At 47.5% G+C, this 23,713-nt stretch overlaps 1 protein-coding gene and 2 long non-coding RNA genes across 5 annotated transcripts; all 3 read left to right on the plus strand.

Annotated features, from left to right (window-relative positions):
• The first annotated feature begins 2,493 nt into the window (after positions 1 to 2,493).
• On the plus strand, positions 2,494 to 4,905 carry LOC123094449 (uncharacterized). 3 transcript variants are annotated; one of them, XR_006445829.1, is made up of 4 exons: positions 2,494 to 2,711; positions 3,892 to 4,003; positions 4,105 to 4,303; positions 4,430 to 4,905. It is a non-coding gene; the product is annotated as an uncharacterized lncRNA (long non-coding RNA). The 3 variants fall into 3 exon arrangements; XR_006445827.1 differs by having other exon boundaries at positions 3,892 to 4,303; XR_006445828.1 differs by having other exon boundaries at positions 2,494 to 4,303.
• A 1,503-nt stretch (positions 4,906 to 6,408) lies between these two features.
• LOC123094450 (uncharacterized) lies at positions 6,409 to 7,096 on the plus strand. The gene is made up of 2 exons (XR_006445830.1): positions 6,409 to 6,529; positions 6,694 to 7,096. It is a non-coding gene; the product is annotated as an uncharacterized lncRNA (long non-coding RNA).
• Positions 7,097 to 14,997: 7,901 nt separating this feature from the next.
• On the plus strand, positions 14,998 to 18,126 carry LOC123091068 (2-oxoisovalerate dehydrogenase subunit alpha 2, mitochondrial). The gene is made up of 9 exons (XM_044512466.1): positions 14,998 to 15,499; positions 16,182 to 16,319; positions 16,399 to 16,581; positions 16,680 to 16,837; positions 16,941 to 17,040; positions 17,112 to 17,223; positions 17,302 to 17,441; positions 17,510 to 17,695; positions 17,774 to 18,126. Exons 1-9 carry the CDS (start codon positions 15,284 to 15,286, stop codon positions 17,939 to 17,941), a joined length of 1,401 nt encoding a protein of 466 aa, XP_044368401.1. The 5' UTR covers positions 14,998 to 15,283; the 3' UTR covers positions 17,942 to 18,126.
• The last annotated feature ends 5,587 nt before the right edge of the window (positions 18,127 to 23,713 follow it).

The raw sequence follows: 23,713 nt of genomic DNA on the forward strand, positions 1-23,713 counted from the left end.
TTGTTAGTTCTGAGCTAAGATTGCTTCTTATCGGTTTCGGAATAATTGTACACAAAATTTTGACTCATGCCATAGTCGCTTCCCCAACGATTGAGAATTCGGTTGCTGGCCTCTGAACTGTAGAGGAAATATCAACTAAACTTGCTTCCATTTTTTGAGGTGATACTTGTTGGTATGTACTAGTTCCCTAAACATATTATGATTTACAGTAGCAAATGGACGCCCTCTTCAACTTTGTTATGCCATTTAACGTTATAATAATTATGCCATGTAACGTCTGGTTGGCATCAGGTAGGTGCTTGGTCTTGACAGTTCCCGTGTATTTTCCACCTTTACATTTTCGAAATTTATAGTATGGTCTAAATGTCCAGTTGAATTCCAGCGAATTATTTGAGCTTTTGACGTTTCTCAGGTCATCCTTTTCCACATTCTAGTGACACAAGGTTCCTGTTGAACTTTTTTCCATGATTCTGCACGACGACAATTCTAGGTTTCTCCGCTGGATCAAGGACATGGTTGAAGATCCACAGATGTTTTTTCTTTTTTTTTTAGAAACACTGATTACAATGTAAACACACACACTGACACCACACACACACCCACACATGCACGCGCGCACGCACACACCGCCAAGTGAAGACTGGGTTGGAGTTGTGGATCTACAAAATTGACGAAGTCACCATGGATGCATGTTGCTTTTTGCCAGGCTACAACCGTTTGTTGTTGATTTTTCCGCTTCTTTGAAAGAAAAAGAAAACAGAATTGCGAGGCTCTGAGTTGTAGAAGAGAGCTCAATGAAACTCATTTTCTATTTTCTTTTGAGGTGTAGTTTCGTAAGCACATTATCGCTTTACAATAGCAAGTGGCCACCCTCCCGACTTTGTTGCACCAATTTTACACGATAATGAATTAACACGGCATTCGGATACTATCAGGCTGGTGCTCGATCTCAGACAATCTTTAGTTCATTTTCCACCTTCACAGTTTGGAAATTTGTACTCCCTCCATCCGGAAATACTTGTCGGCGAAATGGATGTATCTAGATGTATTTTAGTTATATATACATTTAATTTTATTCATCTCTCTGACAAGTATTTTGGAACGGAGGGAGTAGTATGGTATAATTGCCACCCCTGACTGCTTTGGGATTTTGCTCTGAAGTTTCTGAGGTCATACTTTTTACATTCTATCCGAATATTGTTAAGTGGTACCGAAACAAAGTTACCGGTGAAAAATCTGAATCACTCGATTTTCGCATGATTTTGTATCATGAACGACCCTCGAGCTCGTGATTACCTAGGAAGAACGGTCTTTATTGTTTTTATGACCTTTGGGAGATTATGCTCACATCTCCAAGGCATACAACCCATTAACGGTGGCGCAAAGGGCGCATCTTGGCGCTATCCACGTGTCCCAATTCTACTGTATCGATTTATTGTGTTGAACGGAGAGAAAGACGCGCTGGAAAAAATTGCTCGGTCAGGTGGGAGGAAAAGATTGGTGAAATAAAAAGATGGGAGGAAAAGAAGTTGCGCGCCGATGGCACCCGCATCGAGCCCCTCGCTCTCTCCTTTTCCTTCGCAGGCACGTCTCCTCCTCCCTTCGTCTGCCTGATCCCCTTCTCTCTTGTGCAGGCCGCCTTCTCCCCTCCTCCGACGGCATCCTCACGACGTAGCACCGATGCTCTGTCGACCTCCGTCTTCTCCACCGTCGCGCGCCGGCGTCCTTCCGAACTGACGGCATGGGGCCGTCCGCGGGCGCCATGGAGAAGCGCTCCGTCAGTGGAGAAGAAGGGAGGAGTGGATGCAGACGCGGAGGATGTTGAGAAGGAGGAGGTGGTCGCGGTGGACGGGGCGCTGGAGCTGTGGTGGCCGCCCTGGAAGGGACTACCGGAGCAATACAGGCTCATAGGTGTCACTTCCCTGGCAAAATGTACACATTTGACCTCGAGAAGAAAGTATTTCACAAACTGAGTTGTTCATGAAAAAATTTCACACAGCTGACCCTTTTGTGTAGCGCCTGACAATAAGGTGTCACACTACATTGTGCAATGGCTGACTGACAGGCGCTACACGTCTGGCCAGCGTTGCACTCCGGACTGCCTGAAAATTGCTAAGTCAATGTGTAACGCCTAAGAGCTAGGCGTTACATTGTATACTATAGCGCCTAGTGTCTAGGCGTTGCACTACATCTTCAAACGGCCACTAGTGCAGCGACTAGTTCTTAGGCTCTGCAATGTACTGTGCAACGCCTAGCTCTTGGGCTCTGCACAATGACTTAGCAATTTTCAGGCAGTCCGAAGTGCGACACTGGCCAGACGTGTAACGCCTGTCAGTCAGGCGTTGCACAATGTAGTGTGACGTCTAGTTGTCGGCCGCTATAAAAAGGTTAGCTGTGTGAAATTTTTTCAATGAGAGTTTACTCTGTGAATTCTTTTCGTTCATTGGTCAAATATGTCGTTTTTGCCCACTTCCCTCGCCTTACCACCCCCTCCCCAGCAGCTGCATGGTGGCCGGTGCGTGCAGCCGCAGGCATCATGTGCTTCGGCGCGTGCATGGTGGCCGCCGGGCGTGCAGCTGCAGCATCCGAGTGCAGCCGCCGCGTGCTGGCCCCCACATATGTTGGCCGATTACGTGCTTGCCGTAGGCGTCCAAGGCCAATGGAGGCCGCCGCCTTCAACTCGCGCTTGCCCTGCAGCCTTGAACGCCTCTGTAAATTTCTCCGCCCATCTCTTGCAGGAACCATACTTCCTTCCTTCTCTCCTCCTCTTGATTAGCATGCTCCTTTCCAATCCACTCCTCTCCTTTGATTTAACACCTAGAACTTTTCATCTTTGTGCGGATTATTCTGTGTATATGCCTACAAGGTGCTCGATGAAAATCCAAACAGGCTACAGGGGAAGATTACTTCCTTTTTATGCTTTTCTGTGTACTCAACAATTCTTTCTTCTTCTTCTTCTGAAATTTAGCTGTAATCATCAACAAATTAGGCCCCCCAAGTTCTTCCCCAAAATGTACTGTACATGCAAGATAATTACATGATCGAAAATATGCAAAGCACTTTAAATAGATGTTGCAAAGCATTTTAAATAGATGTTGTAAGTTTACTCCTTAGGTTTACTGTATAATGAGATGCAATACACATATGTGAACCAGTGATATGTAGGACATTTTCAATAGAGATACTCTTTGTGTTCACCAGTTACTCTTAGACATGAAAAGCATCAGCTATATAGTATTATTCAGTGGATATACTATATGTTAACACACAAGGTACAGCTCTATGGGGAAAAAACTGGATATAAACACTAAATGCACAATGCATCTTATCAAATTGTTAACTCTTGAGAAATTTAACTTAAAAAGCTATTTTCTCAACTATTGGTACTACTGTAGTCTGTAGATGTCCAGAGATCATTCTAGGGGTATTAAGATTAGTTTTCCAAACCATGTGTAAATCTAAATTCTAGGTGTGCAGAGATCTATTTTCTCAACTATTGGTACTATTGTAGTCTGTAGAGGCGTACATATCTATTGCTAACAATCTAAATTTCTAGATCAGCAGCTTGGTCTTAAGCTTACAAAATAGACTACTTTGTCTGAGCAATAATAGGTTGTAATTGTTTTGAATGCTAGACATTGGTGTTCATAAAATTTTGTCCTCACTTCTTGACCCCAATTCAAATTAGTTTTTTTTCTTCTCATGAGTGTTAATTTATTTGGCGCTTTTGCTGTCATACTTAGAGCCCTGGTTCAGAATAGTTTTTTTTTCTTCTAGTTCAGGTTAGTGATTTTTGTATATCAATTTTGTGTTCACAATTTTGCGTCAGACCATAGAAACATTTTGTCTCATGCTTTGGCTGACTTGCTCTATTTTCTATACAAATTCTAGATCGCCAGTTCGGATCATGATCATTGTGTGTCCTTCTTTGTAACTTCGGAAACAGTTTAATAATTGTACAAAGAAGAACCTTGTGTTCTGGAATATGGATTGAAGGTTACAAGTAAGCTCAGCCGGCAGACGACATTCATGTATCATAGGAAAGCAATGGTAATGATTGGCTCTTTCTGACAAAAAGATATATCATGCTCCATGTTTTTACAGGCACATTGACATGAATATAATAGTCGTTAGCATCTCTATATCATGTCCAGTCTTCGTCTTCGTCGTCGTCGTCGTCGTCGCCGCTGTATCTTTCTGAGCCTCACCTCACAATTTCAATGCAAAATGCAGCCATCATCTTGGAATTCCTTGAGAATATCCCTGCCAAATGCGCCTCCTGGGTGTTCCTGTGCGGTGCCATGTAGGGGTCGCCCTTTTCATTAATTTTTTTGCAACATGGGCAGCACATGTATATGTCAATAATTGCTGAAAACGAATTGAATTTAATAATAGTGACTCTAACTTGCATTTCTTACTGCTGCTACAGCTTAATACAGTGCTAATGACACGCCTTCTAGTGGTCCGTGGGAGCAAATTGGAGAAACGGAAGACGGGGGAAAGCAATGCATGGCTTCAAACTGGGGGGCGGGTTGGTAATCGTCGAATCGCGCGGTTGCAACTAGACTGAATTAAACAGCATTGTGCATCAAAGTGTGACAGAAATGCACGCGTCGCATTTGGGCGAATGTTAATATCGATTTGTTCATGATGAAAGCAAGTGATTACTATTTACCACCGCGTATCTGTGTCGCTAAAGAGCAGCAGCTTGAACTGGTTGAGATGCTTGGGGTGGCGTCTTCTTTCAGTTTTCCTCTAGCCGCATATACACAGAGAGGGTGTAACTGTGAGAAACTTCAGCTCCAGGCTAACGGTTGGAATTGTCCTCTTATGATTTTGCTTAATGTTTACTTCCATATCAAACATGATGTTAATGTTAAGTATACATGTTGTGTTTGTCTTGTACAGGCCCAGGCCCATAGTCTAGAGTGAAGTATGTTGTGTTTGTCTTGTACAGGCCCAGGCCCATAGTCTAGAGTGAGGCCCAGGCCCATGTAACCTTGTATATCTCTCTCTCCTCCTCAATACAGAAAATTGTTCGGTCATTCTCTCTTCCTCACGTTTTCTAACATGGTATCAGACCAGGACCAAACCCTAGTCCCTCTTCCAGCCGCCACCCATGAAATCGCCGCCGGTGAGGTGATTCAGGCGGATCTGTCTGGTGATGAGACATCCACATCGCTGCCCCATCCCATCTTCGTCATCAACCTGTAGGAGCTGCTCTCCAGCAGCTCCTTTGTGTGTCCTCACAGCTACTCTGTGAGAATACTTCCCCTGCTCTCCAGCAGCCATCTCCAGCAAGCTCTTGGTGCCTTCCCTGCTCTACAGCAAGCTCCAGGCGTTCCCCCTCCTATCTAGCAAGATCCAGCAAGCTCCTCCTTCTATCCAGTGAGATCCAGCAAGCAGCAGCCAGCCTGGTGGGTTGCTGCTCCTCTTTGTGGCTGTCTGCTGCTCATCTCTTGTTGCTGCCTGCAGCTGCTATCAAATTGGGTGTTTCCAGCTGCTGGCCGCTCACCACTATGGCAAGAAATGATTTCGGATTTGGTTCTTTGATCATAGATATCAAGCTTGATGTTTCAAACTACAGGGAATGGGCATTTTCTCTCCGGACTGTCTTGAGGACGGCTGGTTTTGTTTCTCATCTGACAGATGATCCACCTAGTCCAAATGATGATGCAGCAAGGAAGTCTTGGCAAAAGATCGATGATCGTGTGATGGGAGTTTTAATTCTGGGTGTTGAACCCTCACTCCAAATGAGTCTTGAGCATCACACTTCAGCTAAAGAGATATGGAAGTACTTTGAGCAGCGCTACCTTCAGCCCAGCAGTGCACTTCATTTCTCCTTGTTGCAGAATTTACACAACACTTGGGAGCCAGAAGACATGTCCATAGAAGATTACTATGGAGCTTTCACTCGCATCACTGGGCAGCTAGGTTCCATGGTTCCAAAGGGTAATTCTGGTTGTGAGTCATGTGCAGCGAAGGAAAACTACGACCATCAGACTCTCATGTTTCAGTTTGTGATGGGTCTCAAGCCAGACTTTAAGAACATTCGCACTCAATTGCTTGGTCGTACGACTCCTCCCACCTTGACAGAGGCACTTGCTAGCTTGATCGCTGAGGAGACTCGTCTCCGTTCTCTTGGGACTACTTCTACGCGGACTCTACACACTAGTGTTTTGGCTTTTCCTCAGCGGCCAGGTGCCTCCAAGGCCACACCTTCAGTTGTCGTCTGCTTGTTCTGCAAGAAGGCAGGACACCATAGAGATGGTTGTTTCAAGCTTCATCCAGAGCTGTTAGCCGAGTTTCAGGCTAGACGGGCCCTCAATCAGCAGCGTCGTGCATCCCAGGCTCCTTATCAGCAGCAAGCGAGGGGGTGCTTCTACATCTGTTCTCTCTCAGCCCGCCGTTGCTGCAACCCAGCCTTGGGTTCTGGATTCTGGAGCTTCTTTCCATGTGACCTCTGATCGCTCTCAGCTTGTGTCGTGCCAGCCAGTGCGGGATGGTGCCTCTGTTCAGACTGCTGATGGTACACCTTGTTCTATTACTCATCAGGGTTCTCTTTGCACATCCAAGTTTTTTGTTCCTGCCATCTCCTTTGCTCCAGAGCTATCCATGAATCTTATGTCTGTTGGCCAGCTTGCTGATATGAACTACTTTGTTGGTTTTGATGACTCATTTTGTTATGTGCAGGACCGTCAGAGCAAGAGGGTCATTGGAACTGGCCATCGCCGTAGAGGATCCACATCCCTCTACATCCTTGACACCTTACACCTTCCTTCAGCTTCCACCACATCCGCGTTCCGGATGGTTGCATCAACATCAAGATCCACTTCGTCGTTTTCTTTTGCCCAGTGGCACCATCGCTTAGGTCACTTGTGTGGTTCTCGTTTATCTACCCTTGTTCGACAAGGTGTTTTGGGTCATGTTTCCATAGATGCTGGTTTTCACTGTAAGGGTTGTAAGCTAGGGAAACAAATACAGCTTCCATACTCTTCCAGCACTACTCATTCTAGTCATCCTTTTGATTTAGTGCACTCTGATGTATGGGGTCCTTCCCCCTTTGTTTCAAAAGGTGGCCACAAACATTATGTCATATATGTTGATGATCACTCTCGACATACTTGGGTCTATTTTATGAAGCATCGTTCTGAGTTGTTTTCTATATATAAGGCTTTTGTACATATGGTCCATACTCAGTTTTCCAGTGTTGTTTGTATTTTTCGTTCTGACTCCGGAGGGGAGTATCTATCTACTGCTTTTCGCGAGTTTCTCTCATCTGAGGGTACTCTCCCTCAGCTTTCATGCCCTGGTGCCCATGCTCAGAATGGCGTTACTGAGCGTAAGCATCACCATATTGTTGAGACAGCTCGTACCCTTCTAATTTCTTCCTTTGTCCCCACTCATTTTTGGGGTGAAGCTATCTCAACTGCTGTTTATCTTATCAATCTCCAACCTTCTACTTGCCTTGAGGGCAAGTGTCCTGGTGAGGTTTTGTTTGGTTCTCCTCCCACGTATGACCACCTCCGTGTCTTTGGTTGTACTTGTTATGTTCTTTTAGCACCTCGTGAGCGTACCAAGTTGACTGCTCAGTCTGCTGAGTGTGTCTTCCTTGGATATAGTCTTGAACATAAGGGCTACCGTTGCTATGATTCTTCTGCTCGCCGCATTCGCTTTTCTCACGATGTCACTTTTGTTGAGGATCAACCCTTCTTCTATTCCCCTTCCACTAAACCATCATCCTCAACTTCTTTAGAGTCTACCTCGTTTCTTTCACTTCCACCTATCTTTTTAGATGAGTCCATAGCTGAACAACCTTCCTCTGTCCTAACATCAGAACCATCTCCACCACATGTTTCATCTCCTTCCTCACCAGCTCCTTTCTCTCTTCCACTAGCTCCACCTCTAGATAGTCTTCCTTTCCATTACACTCGTCGTTATTCTACTCCTCCAGCCAGTACTTTCCATTACACTCGTCGTTCTAAAGTTCCATGTGACACGCAGTCATCTATGCCTTTGTCTTCTACTCCTCCAGCCAGTACTACTGATCCTTGCACTGACGGCTCTTCTCTAGCAACGCGATACAAGAAGGACTTGTATGCAGGGGTTGTTTCTGAGCCTAGTACCTATCAGGAGGCAGTTGTGTCACCTGAGTGGCAACTGGCTATGTCTGAGGAGCTTGCAGCCTTAGAGCGTACTGGTACATGGGATTTGGTACCATTACCTCCTCGTTCAGTCCCTATCACTTGCAAATGGGTGTATAAGGTTAAAACCAAGTCAAATGGTTCTGTGGAACGCTACAAGGCTCGCCTTGTTGCAAGAGGTTTTCAGCAGTCTCATGGGAAAGATTATGATGAGACGTTTGCTCCTGTTGCTCACATGACTTCAGTTCGAACTCTAATTGCTGTGGCTGCTACTCGGTCATGGAAAATTTACCACATGGATGTGAAGAATGCCTTCCTTCATGGTGATTTACATGAGGAGGTTTATATGCAGCCACCTCCAGGTATCAAGGTTCCATTAGGTCATGTTTGTCGTCTTCGAAAGGCTCTTTATGGGCTTAAGCAAGCCCCTCGTGCCTGGTTTGAGCGGTTCAGTTCTGTGATTCAAGCTGCCGGTTTTTCTCCTAGCGAACATGACCCTGCACTCTTCATTCATACATCTGAGCATGGCCGTACATTGCTTCTACTTTATGTAGATGACATGTTGATCACTGGAGATGATGTTGGGTATATTGATTTTGTTAAGAAAAAATTGAGTGAACAATTCAAGATGTCAGATTTGGGGTCTCTCAGCTATTTTCTCGGGATTGAGGTTGAGCACACCGATGATGGTTACTATATCTCCCAGCAAAAGTACACTCAGGATTTGATTCTTCGCTCAGGTCTCACTGACACGCGCATTGCTGCTACACCTATGGAGCTTCATCTGCAGTTGCGTCCTACTGATGGCACTCCTCTTGAGGATCCCTCTCGCTACCGTCACATTGTCGGCAGTCTAGTGTACCTCACAGTGACCAGACCTGACATCGCACATGCAGTCCATATTCTCAGTCAATTTGTCTGTGCTCCCACCTCAGTTCATCATGGTCACCTATTCCGAGTCCTTAGGTATTTAAGGGGAACTACATCTCGCCGCTTGTTCTATGCTAATTCCAGTCAGCTCCAGCTTCATGCTTACTCTGATTCCACTTGGGCGAGTGATCCTATTGATCGTCGCTCGGTCACTGGCTATTGCATATTTCTTGGTACATCTCTCATTGCATGGAAATCAAAGAAGCAAACTGCCGTGTCTCGCTCCAGCGCCGAGGCAGAGCTTAGGGCTCTCTCTACTACTACATCAGAGATTGTATGGATTCGCTAGCTATTGGATGATCTTGGTGTCTTATGTCATACACCAACACCTCTTCTTTGTGACAGCACTGCTGCTATTCAGATTGCTAATGACCCAGTCAAGCATGAGTAGTCAAGCATGAGTTGACCAAACACATTGGTGTGGATGCATTTTTCACTCGATCTCATTGTCAACAATCCACTGTTAAGCTGCAATATGCCCCATCAGAGCTTCAATTCACAGATTTCTTCACCAAGGCACAAACTAGAGATCAGCATAGGTTTCACACTCTCAAACTTGGTGTATCATATGCTCCTGACCCACCTTAAGTTTGAAGGGGGGTGTTAAGTATATATGTTGTGTTTGTCTTGTACAGGCCCAGGCCCATAGTCTAGAGTGAAGTATGTTGTGTTTGTCTTATACAGGCCCAGGCCCATAGTCTAGAGTGAGGCCCAGGCCCATGTAACCTTGTATATCTCTCTCTCTCCTCCTCAATACAGAAAATTTTTCGGTCATTCTCTCTTCCTCACGTTTTCTAACAGTTAAGTGGTGTGATATGTGTTCTGGGCTTCTGGCATACGTTTGCATCCATAGACCTGGTTTTTTCTCGTTGTTGATGTCAACCAAAGTGTTTCTGCACCATTAATTGTCTCACTGCCAAAGCATCTAACTTGCTCAAGATTGTTAGTGCAGTCTTGATATGCACTTCTTCGCTAAGTGTAGCTAATTACTTCTACGTGTAGCTTATCTAGGCAGTTCGGTTTTTGTTTCCTCAGGAATTTCTGCTGAATGCAAGTACTCTACCTTTTCAGGTTAACTTGAGTGTTGCGATTATTCCAATGTCGCATCAGTACGGTTGGAGCTCATCAACTGTTGGCCTGATTCAATCATTGATTGGTGGAAGGTTTGCAAAAATAAAGGTTAAATGTATGTTCTTGGTAATTTTTTAAGTATGTCTATCTAATGGGCACTGAAGTTGTAAGTTTTTCCGTATGTATTCTGATTCGGTGGAGATACAATGATTGTTAATTCACCTGCCGATGTGTGATTTAGATGTGAGGAGGAAGGAAGATGGTTCTAGAGAAGCACGAAGCGGGGAGTCGGAATAGATAGAAATTATTCAGATAGAAAACTGATTACTTTCACTGGGTATTCTTTACCAACGAACTGCTCCAGGATCAATTGAGATTCATGTAGGTTTGAAAATAAAGCACCAGGGATACTAGACTGCACATGATGAAAATAATTATTAGTATGAATGAATATCTTCTCTATGCACATAGAACAGGGGAGCAAACAAGTCTGGTAATTGTAGCCTGCACATCATAAAAAAAGGTGAACTTCTCTGTCCAAAACTTCCTGTAGTTTATGTGCCTGTAAAAAGCATGATAAAGGGGACTACACATGAGAAGTGTCATAAAAAAATATCTAGAGGGCTCAGCATCATGGCCGGGAAGACGAAGGCCTTCTATGACTCCAGGCCGGCCGCAGCCACAACGTCGACGACATCCAAATCAAGTCAGCCTCCTCCGACACCTGGATCGACCGCTGCTCCCTCGCCGACTACGACAACGAGATCATCGATATGACGCGCTAGAGCACTGACATCACCGTCTCTAGGTTGTTCTCTTTTCTGTTGTCTATCCCTCCTAAGGGCCTCACATGCTTGGTTTCTCTCAACAAACCTCACTGATTACATTGAATCACTGTGATGTGCTAATGATAAATGGTTGTGCGTGTGTATTTGGTTTCTTTCCTTTCTATATACATGGGTTTTCTTACTGATTTGTGCGTTTCCCTTTCTATTTCAAGTTCTGACTCATGTATCTTGTTTATTTGGCTGCAGGTCATCGCTACTACCTAGCCGAAGTCACTCGCGAGTACGTGCTGCTACCAAGAAAAATTTGCTTTTCATCAATTTTGCAGCCTGCATTAGAAATTTCAAAGTTTATATCCTCGAATAAATATCTTCGTAAGTGGTGGCTCTTGGTTCATCTACTTTGTAGTTATTACCTTCAGGTGTCTCTCTATTTTAGATTGTGAATTAATCATGTGATCTGTCAAACAAATATTGGCTTGAGAGAGGTGCATCTTTGAAACCATCAATTTCTAACGAATCCATACCTGCATTTGCAGATTTTATCCCAATGTAACATATACGAAGGAGGACTGTATCTGTGCTTGAATAATGACGTGATGGAGTGACAAGTTCTGTGCAATCCACAAACTGAGAGCGACAATCTTTCCAAGGATACGACAAATCATTACACTACCATTGTGGACTACCTAAAAATCGCCTAACAAGTGCAATAAACGAATCCAAAGAAGTTCTTACCATGCGGACATAGGTCAGATAAAATTAGTAAATGCTTTCCTCAAATAGATTGTCACCCTGTTTTCTCTTTTTCTTTGGATATTGTCTTCATTATAAATGGTGCACCTATTGATTTTCTTTCTGAATGTGCAAAATGTGAAGGTTCATGAGAATAGGAGGTAAATGTTCTCCTCAACTGCAAAAGATGCATCAACTCCATTCATTCGTCAGCGGCCCCTTATTCCGAGAGAGGCATCCAACGCTGCACCCCAGCACAATGGGCCAGTGACTCTGCAACTACTTTGTTGTTTCAGAGGTACTACTGCAAGCACCAATGTCTCCTTTTTATTTTGAAACCGTGTGCTTAAGCTGGGTTTAGTGGATGCTGCTATTTCTTGTTGTTTGCTCTGTTGGTTCTAAACTGTACTCAAGTATGAGAAGGGAATGGAGAACTTCTGGTTCTTCATTTAAGATGGTTCATTCCTTTTATATAGATTTCCATCTAATGGCAGCTCTCTGTCTCCCTTTTCCATCCCTCTGTTTTGTAGATAGTAGAGCAACCTATCATATATACACACTGAAATTGCTTCTGTTGTAAGCTTGTTCAGAGATTCATCAAGGAAGGGTTGTAATGAATATTTTATATGACTACATCCAAGAGAGCAAGAAATCATAATGTTATAGCATATACCCATATTGATGTACATGTGTAAGACTGAGAACCAAACATGACAGTCGAATGTACTGACACAAGATAAATGCGCACAGTCTCGCCTCAAGAGGTGCCTCTAGTGCATATCATTCATGAGAGATGAGTCCCACAGTTCCATGCGTATTTAATACCATGTTTTCATGGTATCTAGCAGCGATAAGAGCACATGCAAGTTTAATACTAGAAGCAAATTACCAGTGAGATGTTAGAAGATAACTAAGTTAGTAAGACTAGTGTTATTGCGCTCCAAAAGCAGATGATTTTTATATTGATTTGGGATGGTTAAATTGTTTACGGCTAAGATCAAACAAACAGTGAATAGCATAAAGCTACCACAATTCGTGTTATGGTTCTAAAAAGCTATCGAAATTTTGTTTAGACTGATAACTACCACTTTTGACGTCGTCTGTTTAAAAAAACCCAAAACACTTGCTGTTAACATTTTAATCCGTTTTCTGACAGGTCGGACCCGCATATGTTAACATTTTAATCCGTTTTCTGACAGGTCGGATCCGCATATAAACGGACCGTCAGTTTGACCGTTAGTTGACATATGGAGCCCACATGTCAGTGTTTCTTCCTCACAGAAAAAACAATTGGGTCCCTATAAATGTTTCAAAAACGCAATCGGGTCCCTGTAATCTTTTGAAAAAAGCAATCGGGTCCCTCTCGTGGTCGTGCGCCTGCAGCCATGCTCGCTGGGCAGCAGCCGCCGTGAGGAGCTCGTCGGTAGCAGCCATGGCGCCGGCGCGGAGCTCCCTTCTGTCGCCGTCGTCCAGTATGCGCAGGGTGCGGGTGGACGGCTTCGTCGCCCTGCTGGACGCCGCAATGGACGGCCACATACAGGGAGGCCTCCTGCCGGAGTTAGCCTCCTGTGCCACCCGCGGCCGCGACCCACGTCCGTCTGGACCCTGCACGAGCAGTGGCTGCTGGGGTTCGCCGGCAATGCGGGGCAACACCTCTGGCCGGTGGCGCCAGGGCTCCAGGCCGTAGAGGGAGGCGTGTCGGGCTGCATGCTAAAGGGAGGAGAAGAGTGTCTGGGGAGAGGAGGCAGTAGTGGAGGCGGAGGAGCTGTGGCCGACGCCGGCGAGGTGGAAGAAGGAGCGACTGCTGCTGGTGAAAGGAGAGGCGGCGGTTGCTCCGTTGCCCTACTGGACGCCGTCGTCCGTAAGAGCGTTGTTGTGCGGGTGGATGCGGTCGTGCGCGTGGCCAGCAGTGTGGCCGGCGGCTATGGCCGCGCCACTGTCTCCGGTGAACTTCAGGTTCTTTCACCGGTGGGGATTTGAGCTAGTAGACGTCGAAGGAGAAGGAAGGCAGAGAGGAGCGAAGGAAATGAGGAATAGACTGACATGTGGGACTGATATGTCAGCTAACGGTCAAACTGACGGCTCGTTTAGGTGCGGACCCGACCCGTCATAAATTAGTTTAATTTCTTAGCAACGTGCGTTTTGAGTTTTTTGAAACAGCCGACACCAAAAATGATAGTTATCAGTCACAAATAAATTTCAATCGATTTTTTGAAATCATAACACGAATTGTGGTAGTTTTAGGCCAACTCCAGCGCTAGACCCCATCCGGACGTCTGCTTTTGTCCGTTTGGAGTGCGATTGGGGCGGACGTCCGAGGGATAGACAGGCGTATGGAGCATCTGTGCCCAACGCGCAGAAGGCCTTGGAACCCCAAACGGTCCGCCCCGGCTCCTCACAGCGCCTCCCAGCGCACGCCTCGCCGACATTGACGCGCAGGGCTCGCCCGCCTCTACCCCTAGGTCGCCCGCCGCCTCTCGCCCGCGTCCGCCCCGATCCGCGTCGAGCTCGCGTGCCCCGCCCTGCGCGCGCCTCGCACCGCGCCCGCCTCACCCTGTGCATGGCCGCACCGCGCCGGGCTCGTGCGCCCTGCCCTACGCGCGCCTCGCCCCGCGCCCGTCTCGCCCCGTGCATGGCCGCGCCCCACCCCGTGCGCGCCTTGCCCCGCACGCCCGCCCCGCGCTCGAGGTCGCCGCGACCGGCCTAGCCTCGCCGCGCGCCCTTGCCCGCGCTCGAGCTCGCCGCGACCGGCATGGCCCCGCCCCGCCCTGTGCGCGCCGCCGCACCGCCCGAGCGCGCCGGCCCCGTCCCGCCTCGCGGCACACGGTTGCTCTATGTCTCACTGATTTGTGGGCCTGAGAGAAGGCACAGACGGACAAGAGTGGACGAGAGGGACGAAAAGAGCGTCCGTTTTTTATCTGTTCGGGAGCATTCGTGGCTCAAGTTTGACCTGAATTTAGGATCGAGCCGGACAAAAGCGGACGCGAACGGACGTGGTTGTCCGTTTGGGTACGCCTGTTGGGGGCATGTTTTACCCCATACGGACAAAAGCGGACCAGATGGGTCACGCAGTGGAGTTGGCCTTGCGCTATTCACTCGTCGTTTTCCGAAGTTTCCCGGTCCATCGTTCGTCTGCATTCTGGTACTACGGTCCACGGAGCACAATGGGCTGAGCTGAGCATGCCCTGTCACCGGCCTCAGCTCCCATCCTTCAGCACCCACCCACCTCGGCACCGGCCACCGGGCCACAGCTTCCACGTGCAACCTCCTGCCCCACGCGCCATCCTTCAACCAGCTGCAATCAATCAGTCGTCACTCTCCGGACACGGACACCAGTGAGTCGTGCCCGTCTTCTCCTACCTCCAAACTCCTCGCGCTCCTCGCTGCACACACACACACACTTATCTTTCCAGCTCACACTTTCTCCCTCTTTGCTTCGCTCGCTGCTTCTTCTCTTGTTTCCTTTTCTCCTCTCCATCCAACTCCCACTCTGCCACCTATAAATTCCAGCCACCACCATTGAATTGAGTCGATCGCGTAGAATTCTTGCAGCTGATCGCTCCGGAAGCTCGCATCGTACGAGATAGTGTGTGTGCCTAGATAATCACGTGCATATACATGGCCGTGTGGCTGGCGCGCCGGGCCGTCAGGAGGCTCGCTAGCGAGCTGCGCAGCCATGGACCATGGCCGTGGCCCTTGAGCTCGTCGACGGTGCCGGTTCTCGGGGTGCCATCAGGGGACCAAAGCAGGGGGTTCTGCTCCGTCCGGCGCTTCGCAGGAGATAGCGCTGCCGTCGAGGAGCCGGAGAATGGACTTGCCGCAGGCGATCTGCAGGTATCTGTGCACTCGTATGTTGTGGTACATACAGTAGGACGGCCGCTTCTAGACATGTGTGTTCTACAGAATTGTCTAGTAGTGGTACGTAGTACCATGAATATTTAGGATGCTCTGGTTTTGAAGATTACATTATATTTTCCGCAAAAAAAAATTACATTATATCTATATATATATGCAACAGGGAAGGTAAGCAGATAACAACCATTCAGGATGCTGCGCCTACGATCATGTGATCTTTCTCCTTGATTAAAGAAAATTTAGTGTGGATATCATCGTGATTCTCACTTGGAAAGAGCATCCTGTATACACGTGATTACTATATATGCTTCTAATATTCCTAAGAAACAAGACAACTTTAACACATGACAATTGTGGATAGAATTGACAACAAGTAGTAAAGTAAGCAGATAAGGAAGGACGTGTCATTGAGTCAATAGGCTGGTGGGACTTCACTTCAGGTTTAGTAAGCTCACACGGCTTCTTTTCTCTTGCGTGTTTTATTTATTTATAATTCCTGTGATGCCATGGTCAATCGTTGTCAACGAATAAAATAGTCCATTGCCTTGCCTCCAAGGTCAGTTAGACTAACCCGGTTGTGCTTCCAAATTTATTTCGAGGAGATTCTATACATTCATTCTTCTAGGGCCACCAAACTTAATTTTGATTGTTACCGACGCAGTTTGTAGATTTCCCTGGAGGAAAGCTTTCCTTTGTTGGTGAAATGAATTTCCTGCCAGAGTCGCAAAGGGAAAGGATCAATTGTTACCGTATTCTTGACGACGATGGTGGGACTATATACAGCAGTAGATTCCAAGAGGTGTAGTACAGCCATTGCCATTGCCATTGCTCCACGAGTGAATAATTTTGTTCTGAAGCATGTCTCTCATTCTTGTCAGGTCAGTAAGGAGTTGGCTCTGAAAATGTACAGTAACATGGTCACCCTCCAGATTATGGACACAATCTTCTATGAAGCTCAGAGGCAGGGAAGAATTTCCTTCTATCTAACTTCCAATGGTGAAGAAGCAATCAACATAGCCTCTGCTGCTGCGCTTAGTGCTCAAGACATTGTACTACCTCAGGTGCATATCATCTGCTCCAAAAAAGAATGTTAGTGCTGAATAGTATTGATTTTACTTACTTTTCTTTTCTTGGCCGGAAATTTTGGAGCCAAATGAAGTACAGGGAGCCCGGTGTTCTTCTATGGCGTGGCTTCACACTGCAAGAATTTGCAAACCAGTTGTTTGGGAACAAGCTGGATTACGGTAAAGGCAGGCAGATGCCGATACATTACGGATCAAACCGTCTGAATTATTTCACAGTCTCATCGCCTATCGCGTAAGTATGAAATACTTCCTCCTTCCTTTCTGAAAAAAGAAAAGAAAAAAGAAAAATGTTGTGCAAGTGAAGCAGAGATTTATCCTTGTTGGCAATTGATCAGCACTCAGCTCCCTCAAGCTGTTGGCGCTGCCTATTCTCTCAAGATGGACAAGAAGAAGGCATGTGCCATCACGTATTTCGGCGATGGTGGCACGAGCGAGGTAGATGAACAATCATTGATTGCTTACTTACAACTTGTAACCAGATCTCTCTGACAGCTGAAAAACGTCAGGGAGACTTCCATGCCGCGCTCAACTTCGCTGCTGTCACGGAAGCGCCAGTGATCTTCTTCTGCCGCAACAATGGCTGGGCAATCAGCACCCCAACCGCGGAACAGTTCAGAAGTATGAATTGTGCCTCTGCTCAATCATACAAGGGAATATTGGCAACGGCACTGTATAAAACCCAACTACTATTTGCAGGTGATGGAGTTGTCACCCGCGGTCAGGCCTACGGAATACGCAGTATCAGGGTAGACGGCAACGATACTCTTGCTGTGTACAGTGCAGTCCACACCGCCCGGGAAATGGCTATAACTGAAGGAAGGCCTATTTTAATCGAGGTGCACAACAGTAAAATTTCAGAATATGCCATTTGCTGAGAGTACTTTACCGAGTAGAAAACTTCCAGGCGATGACCTACCGAGTCGGCCATCACTCGACATCCGACGATTCAACCAAGTACAGGCCGGCCGATGAGATGGAGCATTGGCGAACAGCGAGGGATCCCGTCTCCAGGTACAGAAAATGGGTTCAGGGGAATGGATGGTGGTGCGACACTCAAGAGTCTGAACTCAGGAACAATGTGCGGCAAGAGGTAATGTAATGTAATATTGGTAATGCATTTATTTTTTCATACATGACCAACTGAAACTGTTAGCTCATTTCTGTGCAGCTCCTGCAAGCCATTCAGGTGGCCGAGAGGATGCCAAAACACGGGCTTGCGGAGCTCTTCACTGATGTGTATGATCAAATGCCTTCCAACCTTCGCGAGCAAGAGCGGTCGCTGCTGGATACCATCAAAAAGCATCCTGCAGAGTATCCAGCTGATGTGCCTGCTTAGTCCTATTATTAGCCTTAGCTCTGCAATGTTGAGTCTGCAAGTACTCATGAATGATGATTTAGCTGGTACTGTAAGAGTTAATATTGATTAAGCTTGAATAGTATGTAATTTAAGAAGGGGGAATAAACTGCCCATCAAAAACCTCTGAAAGAAATAATAGAAGAGATTGGCTGTTACTCACACAAGAATAGTTGTTGCTGATATTTATGTTGAACAAAGCTATGCTAAGATATTTATAACTGCAGGCAAATGCCTTTTTTATTTAAGACATGGCTGTCACCACTCCTTAGATGCACAAATGTGATACAGCAAGGATTGCATTTGTCCCAACAAAAAGGTCATTTACACATAAACAGTGTGAATAAGGTGTGGCATTGCGATCATTGTTTTGGATCAATCCAACTACAACAGGGAAGGTTCAAACCAAAAAGGCTTCTACAATAAGGCCTGGCTTTTCTCCTTGATGGCCTCTTGGACAGACTTCAGCAGTGATGGCATCAACTGCTTATTTGTGGCAATGATGCCTGTGTCAACATCAAGAAATCTCCCTTTCGAGAAATCAGAGTGAATAGCATAAAACTACCACAATTCGTGTTATGGTTGCAAAAAACTACTGAAATTTTGTTTGTGACTGGTAACTACCACTTTTGACGTCGTCTGTTTCAAAAAACCCAAAACACCTGCTGTTAACATTTTAATCCGTTTTTTGTCGAAGCCGCATATAAACGGACCGTCAGTTTGACCTCTTGTTTGACCGTTAGTTGACATATGGAGCCCACATGTCAGTGTTTCTTCCTCACAGAAAAAACAATTGGGTCCCTGTAAATGTTTCAAAAACGCAATCGGGTCCCTCTCATGGCCATGCGCCTGCAGCCATGCTCGCCGGCCAGCAGCCGCCGTGAGGAGCTCGCCGGTAGCAGCCATGGCGCCGCCGCGGAGCTCCCTTCTGTTGCCGTCGTCCAGTATGCGCAGGGTGCAGGTGGACGGCTCCGTCGCCCTGCTGGACGCCGCAATGGACGGCCACATCCAGGGAGGCCTCCTGCCGGAGTTAGCCTCCCGTGCCACCCGCGGCCGCGACCCACGTCCGTCTGGACCCTGCATGAGCGGTGGCTGCTGGGGTTCGCTGGCAATGCGGGGCAGCACCTCTGGCCGGTGGCGCCATGGCTCTAGGCCGTAGAGGGAGGCGTGTCGGGCTGCATGCTAGAGGGAGGAGAAGAGTGTCTGAGGAGAGGAGGCAGTAGTGGAGGCGGAGGAGCTGTGGCCGACGCCGGCGAGGTGGAAGAAGGAGTGGCTGCCGCTGGTGAAAGGAGAGGCGGCCGTCGCTCCGTTGCCCTACTGGACGCCATCGTCCGTAAGAGCGCTGTTGTGCGGGTGGATGCGGTCGTGCGCGTGGCCAGCAGTGTGGCCGGCGGCTATGGCCGCGCCACTGTCTCCGGTGATCTTCGGGTTCTTTCACCGGTGGGGATTTGAGCTAGTAGACGTCGAAGGAGAAGGAAGGCAGAGAGGAGCGAAGGAAATGAGGAATAGCCTGACATGTGGGAATGATATGTCAACTAACGGTCAAACAAGCGGTCAAACTGACGGCTCATTTAGGTACGAACCCGACGTCATAAATCAGTTTAATTTCTTAGCAACGGGCGTTTTGAGTTTTTTGAAACAGCCGACATAAAAAATGATAGTTATCAGTCGCAAACAAATTTTCGGCAGTTTTTTGGAATCATAACACGAATTATGGTAATTTTATGCTATTCACTCTCAAACAAACCCGTACTCTTGTTCCGTCCATAAGTGAACTATCCATGCATGCTCAGATGAGCAACTCTGCTTGCACGTCCTACGAACCCGGGCGAGAGGCCATGGGGCCTTTTCCGGAGGTGAAGACGGATGACATCACGGCAACCTTTGGTCGTTTGGGAGCGGACGAAGCATGAACGACATACTGCTTTCTTGACAATGTCTTCTCTTTGCCTTGATCATGGGTTCGATGAGGGCATCGATGCTCAAGCTGGTGCTCGGTAGAAAAGTCAAATGGAGGTGCTTGCAATCGTTAGAGCATCTCCAACAGCCGCGCTATACTAGCGCCGCACCGCAAATTAGACCGTTTTAGCGCGCGCAACGTTGCGGGTCGCTTCAGCGGGCGCGCAAAAACGGCGCGCACGCTATAACGAGTTGGGCGCGCGGTAGTAAACACTATCCCACACGGTGTATTTCGGGCGCCTGCTACAGCGCGCGGCACACTCGACTGCTCGCGCCGCACTCTCTCCTCTCCTCCTCCTACGCCCTGCGCGCGCCGGCGCTGGTGCCCTGCCACCCATGGACACGCACACCGGCATCCCGCTCACCCCGCTGTACAGTCGCGACCCCCCCCCCCCCCGCCGCCGCCGCTGCAGGAAACCCTAGCGCGGGCAGCGTTGGCGTCGCCACCGCCAGAGCTCCGCCGAGCGTCGGCCTCGCGCGCAGCCTCTTCTTGCCGCCGCGGATGACCACGGCGACGGGTGGCGTCGCGCCGACGTTGTCCCGTGCCACCGCCGCACCGTCGAAGCTCCCCAATGCGGCGCGGCCGAAGAAGGGCAAAACTTCGGCGAAGAAGAACAAGGCGACGGACGGCTCCGGCAGCACGAAGGCGAGGGGAAAGAAGCTTGCAGGGCGTTCGACGGCCGCGGCGGCTACCGAAGCGCCGGCGAGCTCACTCGTTGAGCCGGCCGCCAACGCGCACCACGTGTTCGACGAAATGCCCGCAAGGTGAAAAAAATTCCAACTTTTATTTTCTTCTTGTTTTTTCAATGCATCATCACATATAGATAGCTTATTTGCATTGTTCAGAAAACTTTGTAGTCTCAATGATGATGGATACATGTCAACTATGGGTTTTGGGTCCAACAATTCGCATTGGTCTCAAACCAATGACATCCATTTGGAAGACCATGAGTTTGAGGTGGACGAGGAGGGTGAGGGCATTGTCGACGCGCCGAAAGGAAGAGCGGGCAATTACATCACCAACGATGACAAGTTACTATGCAATACTTATTTGCAAGTGTCGAGGGATCCATCCATTGGAGGTGATCAAAGTAGAGATGCGTATTGGGGGCGAATGAAAGAATACTTTGATGATCACAACATGAGTGGAATTGACCGCTCCGAGAGATCACTTCTGTCCCGATGGTCCACAATCAACTCGGATTGTCAAAAGTGGGCAGCCGCACAAAAGGGAGTTGACAAAATTAACCCAAGTGGCACAAATGAGGATGATAGACTAAGTGGCATCTCATATATGTTCATCTCATACTTGTTTTTGGTGTCCGAAGTGCTAACTTGTTTTGTTTTTCTTGTAGTTCAACATTGCACAAAACTTGTTCAAAGAAGAGACGAGGGTGACCAAGAAGGGGAAGATGAAGAAAGGAAGGGTCTTTACCTTGTCTCATTGCTATGAAGTGTTAAAGGATGATGAGAAATGGAAGAAACGTGATGGTTTGGATGATTTGCACTTGAGCAACAAACGCAAGCGAACAATTGAGTTGGATGATGATGATGAGGAGGATGATGCATCAAGTGATGACGGCAAGAGAAGCCCCACACCCAACTCGGTTTCATACTCGAAGCCAAAATGACCGAATGGGTGCAAGAAAGACAAAACCGAAAACAAGAAGAGGAAAGGAGATGATGAGCTCAAAAATGCTATGGAAGCTATTGTGAATTAGGCAAGAAAAGAAGCCAACGAGGTGAGGAAAATGGCAAGCAACCAAGATGCCGCGGCCGAGGAGAGGAGGTTGGCGGCCGAGGAGAGGAGGGTGGCCGCCGAGGAGAGGAAAGTGGCATTGGCGGAGAGGAAGGTGGGCATGGAGGAGCGATCTAGGTTGTTGGAATGGGAGAAGCACTTGTTCTTCTTGGACACATCTTTGTTCAATGGTGCGCAAAAGAAATATGTCAACCTTGCCCGTGAAGAAGTCTTGATCCAAAAAAGAGCCATGATCGGCACAATGGGTGGCGGTGGCCTTGGCGACATGGGTGGCGGTGGCCTCGGCGGCATGGGTGGCGGTGGCCTCGGTGGCTTGGGTGGCGGTGGCCTTGGTGGCATGGGTGGCGGCGGCCTTGGCGCCATGGGAGGCATGGGTGGCTTGGGCGCCATGGGAGGCATGGTGCACCTCCGGCCGCCATGGGAGGCATGGGTGGCTTTGGAGCACCCTCTGACGCTATGGCCGCCATGGGAGGCATGAGTTTCGCTTCTCTTATTGGAGGCATGGGTGCACCTCCGGCCATGGGTGGAATGTCTTTCGATGTGCCTCCTCACACACATTCCCATGAAGATGCCGTTGAAGGTTTTGCCAACACCGTCGGAGCTTTACATGATGCGATGCGTGATGAGGATAGGGAGGAAGATTCATCTTCGGAGGCGGAAGAATCGTTTTCAGAAGATGAGGACGAAGACGAGGAAGATGTTTGATGTGTCTTTTATTTATGTCTTGAACTTTAGTTTGCATTTTGAACTTGATTGGATGAACTTGTGGGCATGAACTTTTATTTTCGTCAACTTGTTTGTGACAAATTTTACATGTTCATTGCATTTTGATGATTGTTTGAAACTCATTTTGTGGCTAAAATGCCAAGCCCGGCAAGTCGCGCGCGCTGTATTTTTGCGCGCTGCATTATAGCGCGGCTGCTGGAGCCAGCGCTGGCGGCCGCGCTAAACCAGCCGAAGCGCGTGCGGCAAACGCGTTTTTTTGCGCACGGCGCATAGCGCGGCTGTTGGAGATGCTCTTAGATCATCTAGACAGGTTAACAATCACATTACTGAGTTACTGATACACAACATTTTCCTTAAATCACACATTCAGACTGGTTCTACTCCCTTCGTTTCAAAATACTTAACTTTCATTTATCTAAAAATGAATGTATCTATATACGAAAATATGTCTAGATACATCTATATTTTGATAAATGGAAGGCATGTATTGTAAAACTGAGGGAGTACATTGCACGGTAATTTGCCTGTCCTTGCAAAATGAAACTTTTTTCTCTTAAAAAATTACAATCTCATAATCCTCCCTCAAATCATTTTCTAATCTGCAAACGGCAATCCTAGTGAACAATGATCAAACTTAAGTGTGGTTGTAACAAACCGAGCCTCCACTTTGTTAACAGAAACGATAAGCTCACCCCAGCCCTCTCTGTTTCCACCCGGCAAATTCATTCATAGTTTAGGGCCCTTCATGCATGCATGGTCGGTCAGTATATCATGTGGCTATAGCGTGTGCACCGGGCGATCATGGATCGCATGGTGTGCGTGTGCACCGGATCGAAGTCACATTGTCTGTGTACCATACGTACTCTCAAGCCAATGCAACACTCTCCCACTCGGTCATGCCATTTATCTCTTTGCTGGATCATGCGCATATAGCTAGGTCAATGGTACTATTTGAGACACAGTCACTCTACTAGTTTAATGCTCTCTTCTCATTAACTCCGCGTCACATATTTTTTAGAGAAAAGTCGATAGCCCGACTTTATAAATAAAGCCACCAGGCAGAGTCACAACACCACGAAACCATATAAGTTTAAATCAGCCACATAAGAAGTGCAGATACAATGCATCCAGCCTAATTGGCACGCAGGCCACCCAAGCACCAGCCAGACTACTGAGGAGGATTTCGCCTAGAGTGCCGCAGCAGGGTAGACGCCGTAGAATTCATTCTGGATAACATGTCATCGAAAGCCTGTAGATCCCCGTCCTTAATCAATGATCTCCACTGCTGCAAAAGGATAGTAGCTTTAAAT

This window comes from Triticum aestivum, chromosome 4B (genome assembly GCF_018294505.1).
Source record: "Triticum aestivum cultivar Chinese Spring chromosome 4B, IWGSC CS RefSeq v2.1, whole genome shotgun sequence".
NCBI lineage: Eukaryota > Viridiplantae > Streptophyta > Magnoliopsida > Poales > Poaceae > Triticum > Triticum aestivum.

Bases quoted from the DNA above. Each gene is read 5' to 3' on its own strand.
- LOC123091068 (XM_044512466.1), top strand. From the start codon at position 15,284: ATGGCCGTGTGGCTGGCGCGCCGGGCCGTCAGGAGGCTCGCTAGCGAG. The intron at 15,500-16,181 runs GTATCTGTGCAC...TTACCGACGCAG, and splicing joins TTGCCGCAGGCGATCTGCAG to TTTGTAGATTTCCCTGGAGG. The intron at 17,224-17,301 runs GTATGAATTGTG...TACTATTTGCAG, and splicing joins AACCGCGGAACAGTTCAGAA to GTGATGGAGTTGTCACCCGC.